At 45.0% G+C, this 13,856-nt stretch overlaps 1 protein-coding gene across 1 annotated transcript; it reads left to right on the plus strand.

Annotated features, from left to right (window-relative positions):
- Positions 1–763: 763 nt before the first annotated feature.
- Positions 764–5,940, plus strand: CXCR4 (C-X-C motif chemokine receptor 4). Its single transcript, XM_020779663.3, has 2 exons — positions 764–930; positions 4,270–5,940. The coding sequence occupies exons 1-2, from the start codon at positions 913–915 to the stop codon at positions 5,329–5,331; spliced, it is 1,080 nt and encodes a 359-aa protein (XP_020635322.3). The 5' UTR covers positions 764–912; the 3' UTR covers positions 5,332–5,940.
- Positions 5,941–13,856: the final 7,916 nt, after the last annotated feature.

Here is a 13,856-nt window from a genome sequence, read left to right on the forward strand (position 1 = left end):
CCTGATCATTGATCATACTGGCTGAGGCTGATGAGAATCTGGTGAAACTTCTTCTGGAGGGGCGCACACATACTCCACGCATGTTATATGATTATTGCCGGGATGCCGGAACAGCATTTTTTTTTGTTTTGCTTTGTTTCAATTGGCTCTGATCTCACAAGGCACGGAACTCTGGACTGCAACTGTCCGAATCCCCAGGTTGGCACCAGGGGCCGGGGGGGGGGGGTCCCTCGGAATTGCAGTCCAGGAAGGCCACCCTTCCCAGGCTCTGGGTGGCGAGGCGCCACTTCTGGGCTGGCGTTCCCACGTGGTTGCCAGGACAACTCCGGTTTCTTTTGGGACCCGGCGCCTCATCTCTCTCTCTCTCTCCCTCCCTTTTTTTTCCCGCCCCTCCGCCTCGCGCCCTGTGCTGGAATGAGCCCGCTCCCTTCTGCCAGGCGCAGAGCCTCCGCGCGCGTGGTCCCGTGAGCCACCTGACGCTTGAGAAACTGAGGGGGAAACAACTTTTCGCCTCCTCCTCCTTCTCCGCCGCCCGCCCCGCCCGGCCCCGCAAGGCACGGGTCCTGTCCCGCCGCCTCTTTCTTGAGCAGCCGCCGCCTCGTGGGGCGCGTGCTCGGGGGAGGCGCCCGGGGGACCCTGGCTCGCTCCCTCGCCGCCCGCCCGCCCTCCTGCCCACCCTCGGCGGCAACTCCCCCTCCCCTCGGCGGCTTGGCCCCCGCCCCGTCCCCCTCGCCTCGGGGGGAGGAGCCACCTGCCGCCGGAGCAGGCCGGCTCCAAAGGGTGGGCGCCTTTATAATAAGAGGCGAGGGTGGTGCCGCGGGTGGCGGGAGAACTTGCTTGGGCGCTGGGCGCGGGTTAAGGTCAGAGGCTGAGCGGCCGGCGGAGCAGCGAGCGCGGAGGCAGGAGGGAGCCATGGAGCCCAGCGTGGATGTAAGTGAGGGGGCAGGAATGACTGGCTGAATGAATGAACCACCGAACCGGAGAGGGAGCGCGCCGGTGGTGGCGAGGCGGGACTCCCTCAAGCCGAGGCGGGGGATCCCGGCAGCCGGGTGGGGTGAGGCGGAGAAACCCAAACACACACACACACACGCCGTCCGCCGGGAGCTGTGGGTGCCTTGCGCTGCGGACTGGTAGCTTTGTTTGGGGGGGGGGGGGATGCCGGTTGCTTTCGGACCCTTCGCGTAGCAGATCAGTTCCTTTTGCGATCAATCACTTCCAGCGGCGCCCTAGAATAACCTTCGGACCTCGCTCGGAAATGGGGAGGGGGATTTCTGGGGTGCAGCTCATCCCTCTCTCTGTGTGTGTGTGTGTGTGTGTGTGTGTGTGTGAGAGAGAGAGAGAGAGAGAGAGAGAGAGAGAGAGAGAGAGAGAGAGAGTGCAAGCGGGAGCGCCTTGCCTTGGCCCCCGAGGAGAAAAGAAGAGCGGGACAGAGTTTTGCGCAGGAAAGTCATCCAACACTTTGCCCGTCCTGTCGCTTTCGGGGGGGGGGGGGGGAGAGCGGCTGCCGGCCGGGGAAGCCGCCTCGGAGAGGGGCAGGATGGCGTTCCCTTGGTCGGTGAGGGCGCTTCTTTCTGAGGATGGGGGGGGGGTGGGGTGCGTGGCGGCGCCGCGGACGCGATTGGCACCCTCGGCAAGGCTTTTTGAGCGGCCGAGGGGAGTTGGTGGCCGGAGAGGTCGCCGCGGGTGGCGGGAGAAGACCAAGTCGCCTCCTCGGCCCGCTTCTGTTTTCCTTCCGATCTCTTTAGCCGCTTGGGGAAACGGGTGAAGAAGCGAGGTGTAAATCACACAAATAAACACAAACGCGAGCTCTGGGGGAGGGGGGCAGATCTCGCCAGCTCTGCTCTGTTTACCTGCCTGTCACCTGCTTCTGTTGGCGTTGAAAGCCGCTTGTGGAGAGAAGCGGGGACCTTGGATTTCAGGAAGGCTCTCGCGGGATGCTGCAGAAAGTTGCGGGCGGTTAGCAGTGGTTACTACACTATAGGCGACGAGAAGCACGGAAACTTTAACTGGGGATGTGGAGAAAAGTTTAAAAGTGGCTGTCCTCCCTTTGGCTGTTCAATGAGCTTGCCTTCCCTTCGCTCCAACTTCTTCCCGACTTTCTTGCATTCTTAAAGAACCCAGAGTAGGATGCAGAACTCTGAAGTCCCATCAAAAAAAATTCTGAATAGATTTTGTTTGTTTGTTTCATTCTTGGGATATTAAATGGAGAAGCAATCCTTATGGATTGATCCTTGGGTGCTCTGTCCTCCTGTTTTCTGGGTTTCCCCACTGGAAACCTAATGTCTGGCCCGGAAGGTTCTTGTGTTTGCAAAAGTTCTGCAGCCCACCTTGATACAATCTGATTTCATTTGGCTTACAAGCCCATTTTTAATAGTTCTCTGAGTTGTGCTGACAAGGAGAGCATTTTTTTCAGCAAGGGATGGGAAGATCTCAGTGTCTCAAAGAATTGGGCAGTACCCATGTGGCCACTCCCTGCTTTGCTTTGCAGCCTGAATTTCAAACTGCTTGGTGGTTTCCTGAGATACCACTTCTCTCTTTTTCTTCGTCTTCTTTTTCTTCATCTTCTTCTTCTTCTTCTTTGTACTGGCGAGTACAAAAGTCTCCCCTCCTTCTCATGCTGTGCCCTGAGACAAGGCCATCCTGAGGAAACAGAGTTGGTTCAGTCTTAAGACTCCACAGCTGTGGGCCTTTGCATCTTGATCAACAATAACATTGCCACACCTTTTATTACTGTTGCTTCAAATCCTTCACTGCTTCAAACAAGGAGTAGCAACGAAACCATAAAGGTTGATGCTTAGCTGGTAATTATTTTGTTAGTTCTAATAAAGACATTATATCAATTTAGGATTATGTTTTAATGCTCCCCCCGGCCGCCCCGCAACCAACCAACATGCTGCCTGGTGTGTATATATCAGCCTTATAAATCAGTCTGCAGAGACTGAGGTGGAGAAAGTTACTCCCAAAGTTGTTCTTTGAAGTTAGGTTAGCTTTTCTAAATTCTACAAAAGAATTGCTAGCCTATTAAAAATCATTAGCCTGCTGGGGGACTGGAAAAGTTGGATTAGTGAGTACATTTTGATGCTGGGTATGGAGGAAGAGGCTCCCCTGGTGGGCCACTTGGTTCATGTGCTGTGTTTACTGCATCCTTCCTTAGCCAACCCTTCCAGTCCATGTGGTATTCTGTGCGGTTCCTCCTAGCAGCCTCTGGCGGATAGGCTAGTACATCATAACACAGGCTGTTCTTCAAGCTGAAGTTTGTGTTTGTTCACTATAACTCCATGGGGTGCTTTGGAGTTTCATCTCCTTGCCAGAGAAGTGATCATAATCCTTTTCTTATGATCCTGCTGATGATCTTATCCAGAACTGCATAGTAAAGCACACTGCTGAAAAGTTTACTGACCAGTGGCAGCTTTTCTAAGTATTGTATTTAAATCCTAATACCAAAGGGAGTATACTCAAGGCAATTTGCATGGCTGTAAGCATCATTGTATGTCTCAGAGTTTGTTTGTTTGTTTGTTTATTCTATTTATGCCCTGCCTATCTGGTCAGTTTAAGTTACTTTTGGAGTACAACTCCCATAATCTCCAGTTGCTGGAGTATGGAAGGTATATTTGGGAGGGGAAAAAATAACTTTGCCAGACTCTAGTCATCTGGAACAGAAAGACTCGATGGTGTATTGTGGGGACCTGCTGTGGCAAGAAGCACTTTCATACAGGAAAAGCCCTGCAGGCTGTGTGTGGAGTGCCCGTGTGTTGGCACACTGGAGAGCAGTGATTGGCCACAGGCATGTGCGCACTGAGTGCCTACTACATTCAACAGGTGCCCTTGTTACTTTTGCAGCTCTTTCTGAAAATGGTTTGCAAGCCTGAATTCCTTGCCTTTCAAGTGTGCTTTGGAAAGTTGAGGTGATGTGGCTGAAAACTGATTCGTTCTGCCTCTTCCTCCTCCTCCTTCTTTGGTCCTCCTGCCTGTGAGCCTGGTGAGCTCCAGCTTTTCCAGTTCACTGATGCTTACAAACTAGAAGATTTAATTTAGAAACAAAATCTCTACCCTGAAGTCTGCAGTAAGATTGTGAAATTGTTATGGATGCACAATGCAATGCAGTGGAATAAGTGATTGCTTTCATTTCTCTTTTGTCTCGTAAGAATTTTGTCCCAATGTTGTTTCTGGCATGCTCCTTTCCCTAAAGGAAAAGGTTGCTAGGGAATGGGTTTGGTCTTTTCTCTCCCTCCATTTTCTAATGACTTTTCTTTTGTTGTTTCATTACAGATGTCTTCTGAATTCTTTATTTTTATGTCCGATAATAGCACTGATGAACCAGGTTCTGGTGATGATGGGAATTACCAAGAGGTTTGCTTGCAAGAAGAGAACGCTGATTTCAACCGCATCTTCTTGCCCACCATCTTCTCTATCATCTTCTTGACAGGAATCATTGGCAATGGCCTGGTGATTGTCGTCATGGGCTATCAGAAGAAGTTGAGAAGCATGACGGACAAGTACAGGCTCCATCTCTCGGTGGCTGACCTGCTGTTTGTCATCACTCTACCTTTCTGGTCTGTGGATGCTGTGATCAGCTGGTATTTTGGAAGCTTCTTGTGCAAAGCGGTTCATGTCATTTATACTGTCAACTTGTACAGCAGCGTCCTCATCTTGGCCTTCATAAGCCTAGATCGGTATCTGGCAATTGTACACGCTACCAACAGCCAGCGACCCAGGAAGCTGTTGGCTGAAAGGATTGTCTATGTTGGTGTTTGGTTGCCAGCTGTGCTTTTGACGGTGCCTGATATAATCTTTGCCAGCACCAGTGAGGTTGGCGGGAAATATGTCTGCCAGCGATTTTACCCTCATGACAACTGGATGATTTCCTTCAGGTTTCAGCATATCTTAGTAGGTTTGGTCTTGCCTGGTCTTATAATACTGACTTGCTACTGCATTATCATTTCTAAGTTGTCCCACTCAAAAGGTCACCAGAAGCGCAAAGCCCTGAAGACTACCGTCATCCTTATTGTTGCCTTCTTTGCTTGCTGGCTGCCCTACCACATTGGCATCAGCATTGACACCTTTGTCCTCCTTGGATTCATCGACAACGGCTGTAACTTTGAGGCAGTCCTCCACAAATGGATCTCCATTACTGAAGCCCTGGCCTTTTTCCATTGTTGCCTCAATCCCATTCTATATGCTTTTCTAGGTGCCAAATTCAAGACCTCAGCCCAAAACGCTTTGACCTCTGTTAGCAGAGGATCAAGTCTTAAAATCCTGTCCAAAGGCAAGCGAGGCGGACATTCTTCTGTGTCGACAGAGTCTGAATCTTCCAGTTTCCATTCCAGCTAACAAAGGAGGTCTTCTATTTTCTGTCAATGTTTGTAAAAAGTGGAACTCTTGTACATAAACACACTCCACAGGATTTTGGAGGAAAGCATACTCTAAGATCATGGATATGATTATTCCCAGTTGGAATATTATATTTGTTTAGTTTTCTGTAGACTTATTTATAAAATATAAAACAAAAGCTGTACATGTTGATAAGAGAGTATCTAGGCAGGACCTGAGAATATGTGGTTGGTTGACAAGGTTCATTGTTTATCTGTCTAGTTGTACAACTGTTGGATCTTAACACTTAGAGCATAGCATATCTGATATGTGTGAGTTGTTTGTATATAAAAGAAGTATTTCCAATATACTTGTTGGCAAAAAGGCATACTCTTCTGTATTAAGGACTCTATCCCAAATTGCATAAGCAGTTACAGTTTACAGTAGTTTAACTCCACAAACTTACTAAAGGCAGTATCAAAATGAATTCAACTTGAATGCAGCTTGATTGCACCCAAGGGTGCTTACAACCAAAGTATCTTCTCACAACTTTTTTAAAATTTGGGAACAAATTGGTTTGCAAATGTCTGCCATTGTACAGTTGTAAATAAAAGTGTGTGACAAAGGGAACTACTTGAAATACTGTTTTTATTTTACCTCCTTTAACTCATTTTGAGTTTAATTCCTTTCATCTGATTTTGGCTTTCAGTTGCTAATGTATTTTCTCGTAGATGGAGATTCTGAACAAAAGAATGGACAGGACTAGACACTGGAAAACGTTCGCATAAACACACAACATTTAGCTATGACTAAATGTCAATATCCTGTTGCTAGCCCCATCTAGAGTAGACTTACTGGCTTATTGAGATTCACTTAAGCATTAAAGAGGGAGACAAGAAACAGAGAGAGAGAGAGAGAGAGAGAGAGAGAGAGATATGAGAAACTTACCTTCAACTTACTTGGCTAGAAAATGGAACATCTGGATGAATGCAAAAAACAAAACAAAAAAAACAGCCATCCAGAAATAGGCCATGCCCTAAATCTGAGGTCAAAACAGAGAAATAAAATAGTGAGAACTGGATAATTAGAACACTTTGTGTGCCTCTCCCAAGTCATTGTGATTAAACAATTTGCTCAGTATTATAAGATGGTCTCTTTTTTATCTGAGATCAACATAAATCTTTTTCTTCTCAAGGTCAGTTTCTGGGTATGTGCCCTGACTAATGAAACAAACTGTTCACACCAAACCCAAACTGCTCTGTGTGTGGTTTTCATGAGATGCCAGTGATTCACTTTATTGTTTGTACATCCTTGCAAAGTAGTACAAGCCCACCAGCTCCCCCTTTTGCCTTCTGCCCTTTCCCCCCTACTCCTCCTCTCTGTCTCAACAGTCTGTTGCTTCCCGATCAGCTTCCCCTAACAACCATTCTTTCTTTCTGGTAGAACCAGTTTAGAGAAAACACCACCAGTGTTCCTTCTCTAAGCCAAAAAAAAAAAGAGCGAGTACTGTGGTGTTACTTCAAATTATGGCATTCCTCTCCTCACCTTGAGGAGTGTTACAACAAGCAAGAGAATTAGAAAGTGCTTCTATTAGCTGGCAAATATTGAGCTAGAGTATCAGACTGGACTTGGGAGACTAAGGTTCAAGTCCTGTCTTAAGCCATGAAACTCACCAGGTGACCTTGGGCCAGATGCCTCACTGTCCTCCTGAAACAAGCTCACAGGGCTGTACTGAGAATAATATGCAGAAGGTACAGCATACGCATAATAAGCTGCTTTGTCTGAAGGACTGAGGTGTGAAATCCAGTCAACAGCTTCCTCGGCTGTAACTCAACACCACACCTCCAATGCAGCCTGCATCTTTCCTAGCTTACATCTAAGAGACATGTCTGGCAAAATCCCTCTGCCATGAACTACTGGGACTCTTCTTTACACTACCCACACCAACACAAGGCTCCTGGAGTTTCCACAAAAACTAGCAGATAGTATGATTTCTTTAGTAGTCTACAAACATATTGCCTTCTCCTGCATTTGTATGAGGAAGAAGGAAGCTAAGTATACATCCTCAGCTCATTCAGGGAAAAGCAGGATATAAGTTTTTTAAAAACCACAACAAAACCCAAATAATCTCTTGTGCTCACTGCTGGAACTTAACATTTGAACCACAAATGTGCAGCATTTACAGTAGCTGCCACAATGGCAGCATAATCCATTTTATCAGCCCTCTGAAACTAAATGGAGTAGAAAGTTGTCTGTATTTGTAATAAGCCTCCACTCAGGAAGAAAAAATCCCTTTAAGCCCCTTTGCTTACACAGTGATCATCTTCCTGGGAGGAGACTTTAACCAGCTTTGGGTGAGTACCCGCCCTCCCCTGAGTATTTCTGCAACCTCTGCCTAATAGCTGAGTGCAACCAATCGGACAGACAAGCCAGATTGTTTTGAAAGGGAGCTTTATAGTTATATGATTCTACAAGATGAGGACACAGGCATCATTTCTCCCTCTCCTATTTCAAAACTGCACAGGTCCAATGAAACATGATGGTGTAGGTTAAGGGAAAAGTAAATGCTACACACGCCAGAAACGTGCAGGATTTGTTACCACAAAGTGCTATGATGATGCAGTCATTCCCATAAAGGCTTTAAGAAAGGACCGAACAATTTCATGGAAAATTAAATGAAAAATCACACATGTATGCTGAGGGCAGATTTTGGAAACGTTCCTTTTTTGGACTGCAACTCTGCTGGTCTTTAATAAAAAGTGGGGCTACAACTCTCATCCCACCTCACCTGTGACTATGTGGATGGGCATTGCACTTAAAATGCTTAAAACATTGGTACTGTATATGTGTTCTTCCCATCTAAATCAAAGGAAGCTGTTTTAAGTTCCGAATTGAAGGACCAGATGAATGCAAAGTGACAGAACTTTAAAGCAGACACAACAGGGGTAACTCCTGATCTCTTGAAAGGAAGATTATACAATAGAGATTCAGCCTGTGTTGAAGGGGGCTGTGCTCCTTTTCGTAATGGCAGTTTGTAGTTTGGTTGTGGATTCTGGATTCAGCCGTCAACCTGGGTGCCCAGATGTTGACAGTGACAAGGAGTGCTTTTAGAAAATCAAAACTATTGTGTGAACCACTGTGGTGATTCCACATTAAATCCAAGTTACCACTGTTAATCACAACCCAGTCACTCACCGCCACACCTATGTCCAAGATATATATATATTGTAGATATAGATATACATAGATATAGATATCTATCTTGTGAATAGGCATGGTGGTGAGTGACTGAGTTGTGATTAACAGTGGCAACATGGATTTGTGCCTGAAGAGTCTGTTAAAACTGGCAAAAGAGGATAGAATGTGGGGTGATGAAACCGTGGGTTGATTGGTTGGTTGGTATACTACCAGGTGTACTAAGTATACATAGAGGTGCTGGTTGATATATAAGGAGAGAGAGAGAGTGCAGTTTAGCTTAGTTTAGAGATAGAGACAGTCAGAGTCTGAAAGGGATTGGAAGACATGAAGGATAAGAGTGAGAGCTGTGCGGTAATTAAGAGTTATGCTGAGGGTACCTGTTTTTGTGAAGAAGTTGTGGAAATATAGTGTGTTTTCATTGGAACTTGTGTAAAAGCAAGTATCCATCTAGTGTGTGTGTGTTCGTGAAGAATTCTCTGTGAAAAAGACAGTAGAAAGAGTAAAAAGTGAGATTTCAGCTATACTGACAGTAAGTTGACAGTTTATAATAATGTATCTCCTTATTATAGGCAAACTTACTTTTTGTTTTACAAATCCTGTTTATTATTTTTTTTGAAAATAACTGTCTTAAGATACTACATAACATATACCACGGGTCAATAATGGGACACATAGTCAAGGATAACGGAAGTTCTATATGCATTTCACCAAAAGAGTCCTTATTCTTTTTTAAACGGTAGTGAAAATTCAGACCTTACCTGTGGCAATGTTTAAGCAGCAGTGGAAAGGGAATATAGGTAGTTTGGCAGGGGAAGGAATCTATCTCACAAGTTAAACGGGAACCTCAAAGTTTGCAAAGGGGTTTGAGAATGGCTGTCATTTGATGGCAGCATGTACCAGCTAGAGCAGCGGTCCCCAACCTTGGGCCTCCAGATGTTCTTGGACTTCAACTCCCAGAAATCCTGGCCAGCAGAGGTGGTGGTGAAGGATTCTGGGGGGTGTAGTCCAAGAACATCTGGAGGCCCAAGGTTGGGGATCACTGAGCTAGAGGACAATGGGGAGTGAGACAACACAACTGTACCCATTCCTAGAGATTTATAATCTGGCCACAATGCTTTAGGTACAGTCTGCTTAGATTCTTGGAATGTACTCTACGTGGGGCTGCCTTTGAAAATGTCTGGAAACTTCAGCTGTTCCAGAATGCTAAAGCCAGATAACTGGCACAGGCCAGCATATGACTCCCCTGTTTAAACAGCTTTATTTGTTTGTGGGCCTAATTCAATGTGCTGCTGCTGCTGACCTATAAAGCCTATGTGGCTTAAGCCTATCTGAAAGACTATTCTCCCATACCAGCCTGTATGGGCTTTGTGATCTGCGGAGGAGACACTTTGTGTGTGATTGATTTAAAAGGACAGGACCCAGTGCTTAAAAGCACTATCCTCATGAGCCAGAAAGAGTACAGCAAGATAAAAGGCCTCTCCCTGCTAGTGAAAGGGCAACGGAAAGGAGTCCAGCCTAGCCTCTCTTGGAAGGGAATTCCGCAGCCCAGGTGCAACCATTGAGACATTTCCCTCTCAAATGGGTCTTTGAGGGTTTGACATAAACTAGATGTGGTATACCTGTTCCATCCTCTGCTGGTGCTCTGGGACTGTGCAGCTTGTGAAAGGCCGCAAAGGTGGCAGAGCACATAGCCTCACCATCTACACATGTTCCAGGTGATCTGAGCCCTCTCCCAGGAGACACAGTAGGAATCTGAACTCCTGGTTTTAGGTGCTCCAGCCCATTGAACTATACCAGCACCTTAGAGCAAAGGCAGGCTATAATCAAATAAATACATAAATCGTCATCATTTAGTCATTTAGTCGTGTCCGACTCTTCGTGACCCCATGGACCAGAGCACGCCAGGCCCTCCTGTCTTCCACTGCCTCCCTGAGTTGGGTCAAATTCATCTTGGTTGCTTCGATGACACTGTCCAGCCATCTCGTCCTCTGTCGTCCCCTTCTCCTCTTGCCGTCGCACTTTCCTAACATCAAGGTCTTTTCCAGGGAGTCTTCTCTTCTCATGAGATGGCCAAAGTATTGGAGCCTCAGCTTCAGGATCTGTCCTTCCAGTGAGCACTCAGGGTTGATTTCCTTTAGAATTGATAGGTTTGTTCTCCTTGCAGTCCAGGGGACTCTCAAGAGCCTCCTCCAGCAACACATACATAAATAAGATATTTCAAATTCCCTAAGCATGACCTAATACAGCTACCACTTTATAGAATGATATACAGGACGGTGAAAGTATTTTCATATTCCTATCTCCACAAATATATTTGTAGGTGACAAGTGTATATACAAGCCTTATCTCAGCTTGGCAGTGACATTGGCCGCATTACTTTCTTTCCCTATACTATCTTATAGGACTGTTGTCCATCCAGAAACAGCTTTCTGAGCTTCTAAAAGGGAATGGGGAATAAATAAAATACAGACATAATAAACATATCAATTGGCAATACATAATATAATGAATACATGTACAGTTCTGTCAATGTACCACTGAAATCCTTTTCCGTAGTCATGTTTGCAAAAGGTCAATGGCATAACATTCAGTAGCATCTGGCAGGCAATTAACAAATCACCACTGGAATTCTAGAGTTTGCACTAAGCCAATAAGTGCATGTCTCCCCAGTACTCCCAGCAGTAACTTGTTAATTGCCGGCAAAAAGCAACTGAATATTACGCCATTTGCCTTTCAGAGGCATAACAAAGCAATAGAATTTCAGTAGGTATGTGGTAAATAATATATCTGTCAAACGTTTAAAGCATGCTATAAAATAATATTTAAAGTAAATATGGCTGACAGAAGTGCTCTAATCTAATCTAATTTATTTCCCTTCAGAGAAAAGCAACAGTGCTATGCAGGTAACTCCATTTTAGAACGCCTTAATTCCCACAGCCCTTCTGTGCAGAATCTTGAACCAATTCAGAGTAGGAGGGTCAATGCTCTGAAGAAGAATTTAAACTCTATGTGCATTGACACTGAAATACTTTATTGTTACCATGCTCATGTTTAAAACATTTTATCTGAAGCAAGGTTGCTTAGAAGGTCAGAGCTGTGGGCTCCATTTGCATAGAGTCCAATACAAGTAGCCTAGATTAAATCATGGGCAGATTTCTAATAAGCCTGATTGTAATACATTCCAAAGGCTTTGCAAATGACCCTCTCATAGTTCCACCGGATTAGAATAACAAAAGCAAGGCTGACACTTTCAGTCATCTAAACTCATGGGTAGTTTTCTGTGGCTTACCAGTCCAAGAAGTAGTGACACTCCTTTTGAGTCTCCTCTAGCCACTGTATTTTTCTGCAATTTATTCATTTTTAACAGTTCAGCGAACACTAAGAAATAGCTGTATATTCAGCCATAAGAAACTGTGGAAACAACCAAATAGAGGAAGGTTGGAGGTAGGGGGAAGGATGGTTGGCTAAAGTTGGTTTCTTCAATGTTCTCTTTGAAGAGTTGTAAATGTATTCATGGATATCTTTCAGAATGTAATGGGCAGTTAAAAGCAGAAAGACAGAAAAACAGTGGCCAACCTTTTTACAAGGACGCCATGTAGTCATCTTCAGTGTAAGAGGCAAAGATGTCTTAGCATTCATTCCATTCTTGCTGAGTTCTTTGTTACCCTTCAATATTTTGAGCTGCAGTCAACAAGCCCTTTCCTGAAACTTAAAAGATTCAGTAACAGGAAGTATACAAACATACAAGGTCAGCTTCCTTGGGCCTCCCAAGCTATTGTGATACAGTTTGGCCATTCATAAGGTGGAAGAGACTTCCCTGACCCAGGGTTCCCATGTCAAGTTCACAAAGGGAAGACTAGCACCTTTTACAGAATGCAGATTCTGCTTCTCATACAGTAGATAAACTTTGCCTCCCTGAGAAAGTAGTAAAGTTGGCAGGTGCAAAGACTGGAGGGGGGGGGGAAATAGCTCACAACTGTAGCAAAAACAGGCTAAGCAGTCTCCGGGGAGTTCCATTTGCAGAACTTTGGTTAGTTGTTTTCTTGGATGACAGCTGCCCAAACCATGCAGCCATGCTCTCTGTTTTTGCTTCAGGATAGAGGCTCTCTCTCTCTCTCTCTCTCTCTCTCTCTCACACACACACACACACACACACACACACACACACAGAGAGAGAGAGAGAGAGAGAGAGAGAGAGAGAGAGAGAGAACTCAAAGTGTTCCCTTCAAACCAGCTAGGGATGAGGATTTGTACAGACTGAAGCAGACCTGTGGACTAATAACCATCTGCCACGAAGTAAATTCTGATTTATGGCCACCCTTTTCAGGTAGAGAATCCTAATGGTTTAATATTCTCTTCTTCTGGGGGAGCTGCTGGGACTGTGCAGCTTGCCCAAGGCCACACGGGGTGGCTCTACTCGAAGAAGGCATCATGGGGAGTCAAACTGGAACCTCTGGCTCTGCAGCCAGATACTTAAACCACTGAGAGACCCAGCCAGCTTGACCTGTGGACTACAAGGACATTAATAAGTGCTATAAGTGCATTCAAGCCACAAAAAACAAAAGCTGATCATCATTACATGTGCATTGCTTTTCCACATTAATCTGTACCCAATTAGAACAGAATTTCATAATAAATTAATAGTGCATAATAACCACAACTACATGTAACCCGACTAATCACAAAACACATCAACAAAATTTAATTAGACAAGGAATTGGGCTTTCCTGGTGTTGGCCCCTGTTCTCTGGAACAAGTTACCAGCGGATATACGGCAGGCTTCTACCCTCCTTATGTTCAATAAATTGTTAAAAACAGTACTATTCAAAACTACCTTTGGGAACTGAATCCTTCAGATACTATTAACATTAATATTTTATTTTTTACTTTATTTTTTTTCCTTTTAAAAAGATTTTTCAATTGCCACATTATATGTGTGTTTTATGAATTGCCATGTAGGGGTCTTCAAGATCTGTAAGTTTTAACCTATAAATCACCCAGAGTAATGCATGCACTAATGAGGCAGTATATAAATCAGATAAATAAATAGAAAACTATTTCAATCAGTATTCAGACTGGACAAATAACTATTTTAAAGATTATGCAGGCATGCCCCCTTGTTTATTGTGGCGCAGGTTTTCTTGGAGTGCCTAATACTCAGAGTTAGGTTTTAGAGTCTTCTTTTCCTTGCCATCAAGTCGCACCCAATTTGCAGCAACCCCTAATAGAATTATCAGGGTATCAGATATTCAAGGGTGGTTTGGTGAGTGTGGCTGAGCAAAGATCTGGACACAGGTTTTGTGAGTCACTCTGTTTACTACACCACACTAGCTCTCAGGACTAGCTTT

The sequence above is a fragment of the Pogona vitticeps genome, chromosome 1 (assembly GCF_051106095.1).
Source record: "Pogona vitticeps strain Pit_001003342236 chromosome 1, PviZW2.1, whole genome shotgun sequence".
In the NCBI taxonomy this organism is placed as follows: Eukaryota; Metazoa; Chordata; class Lepidosauria; order Squamata; family Agamidae; genus Pogona; species Pogona vitticeps.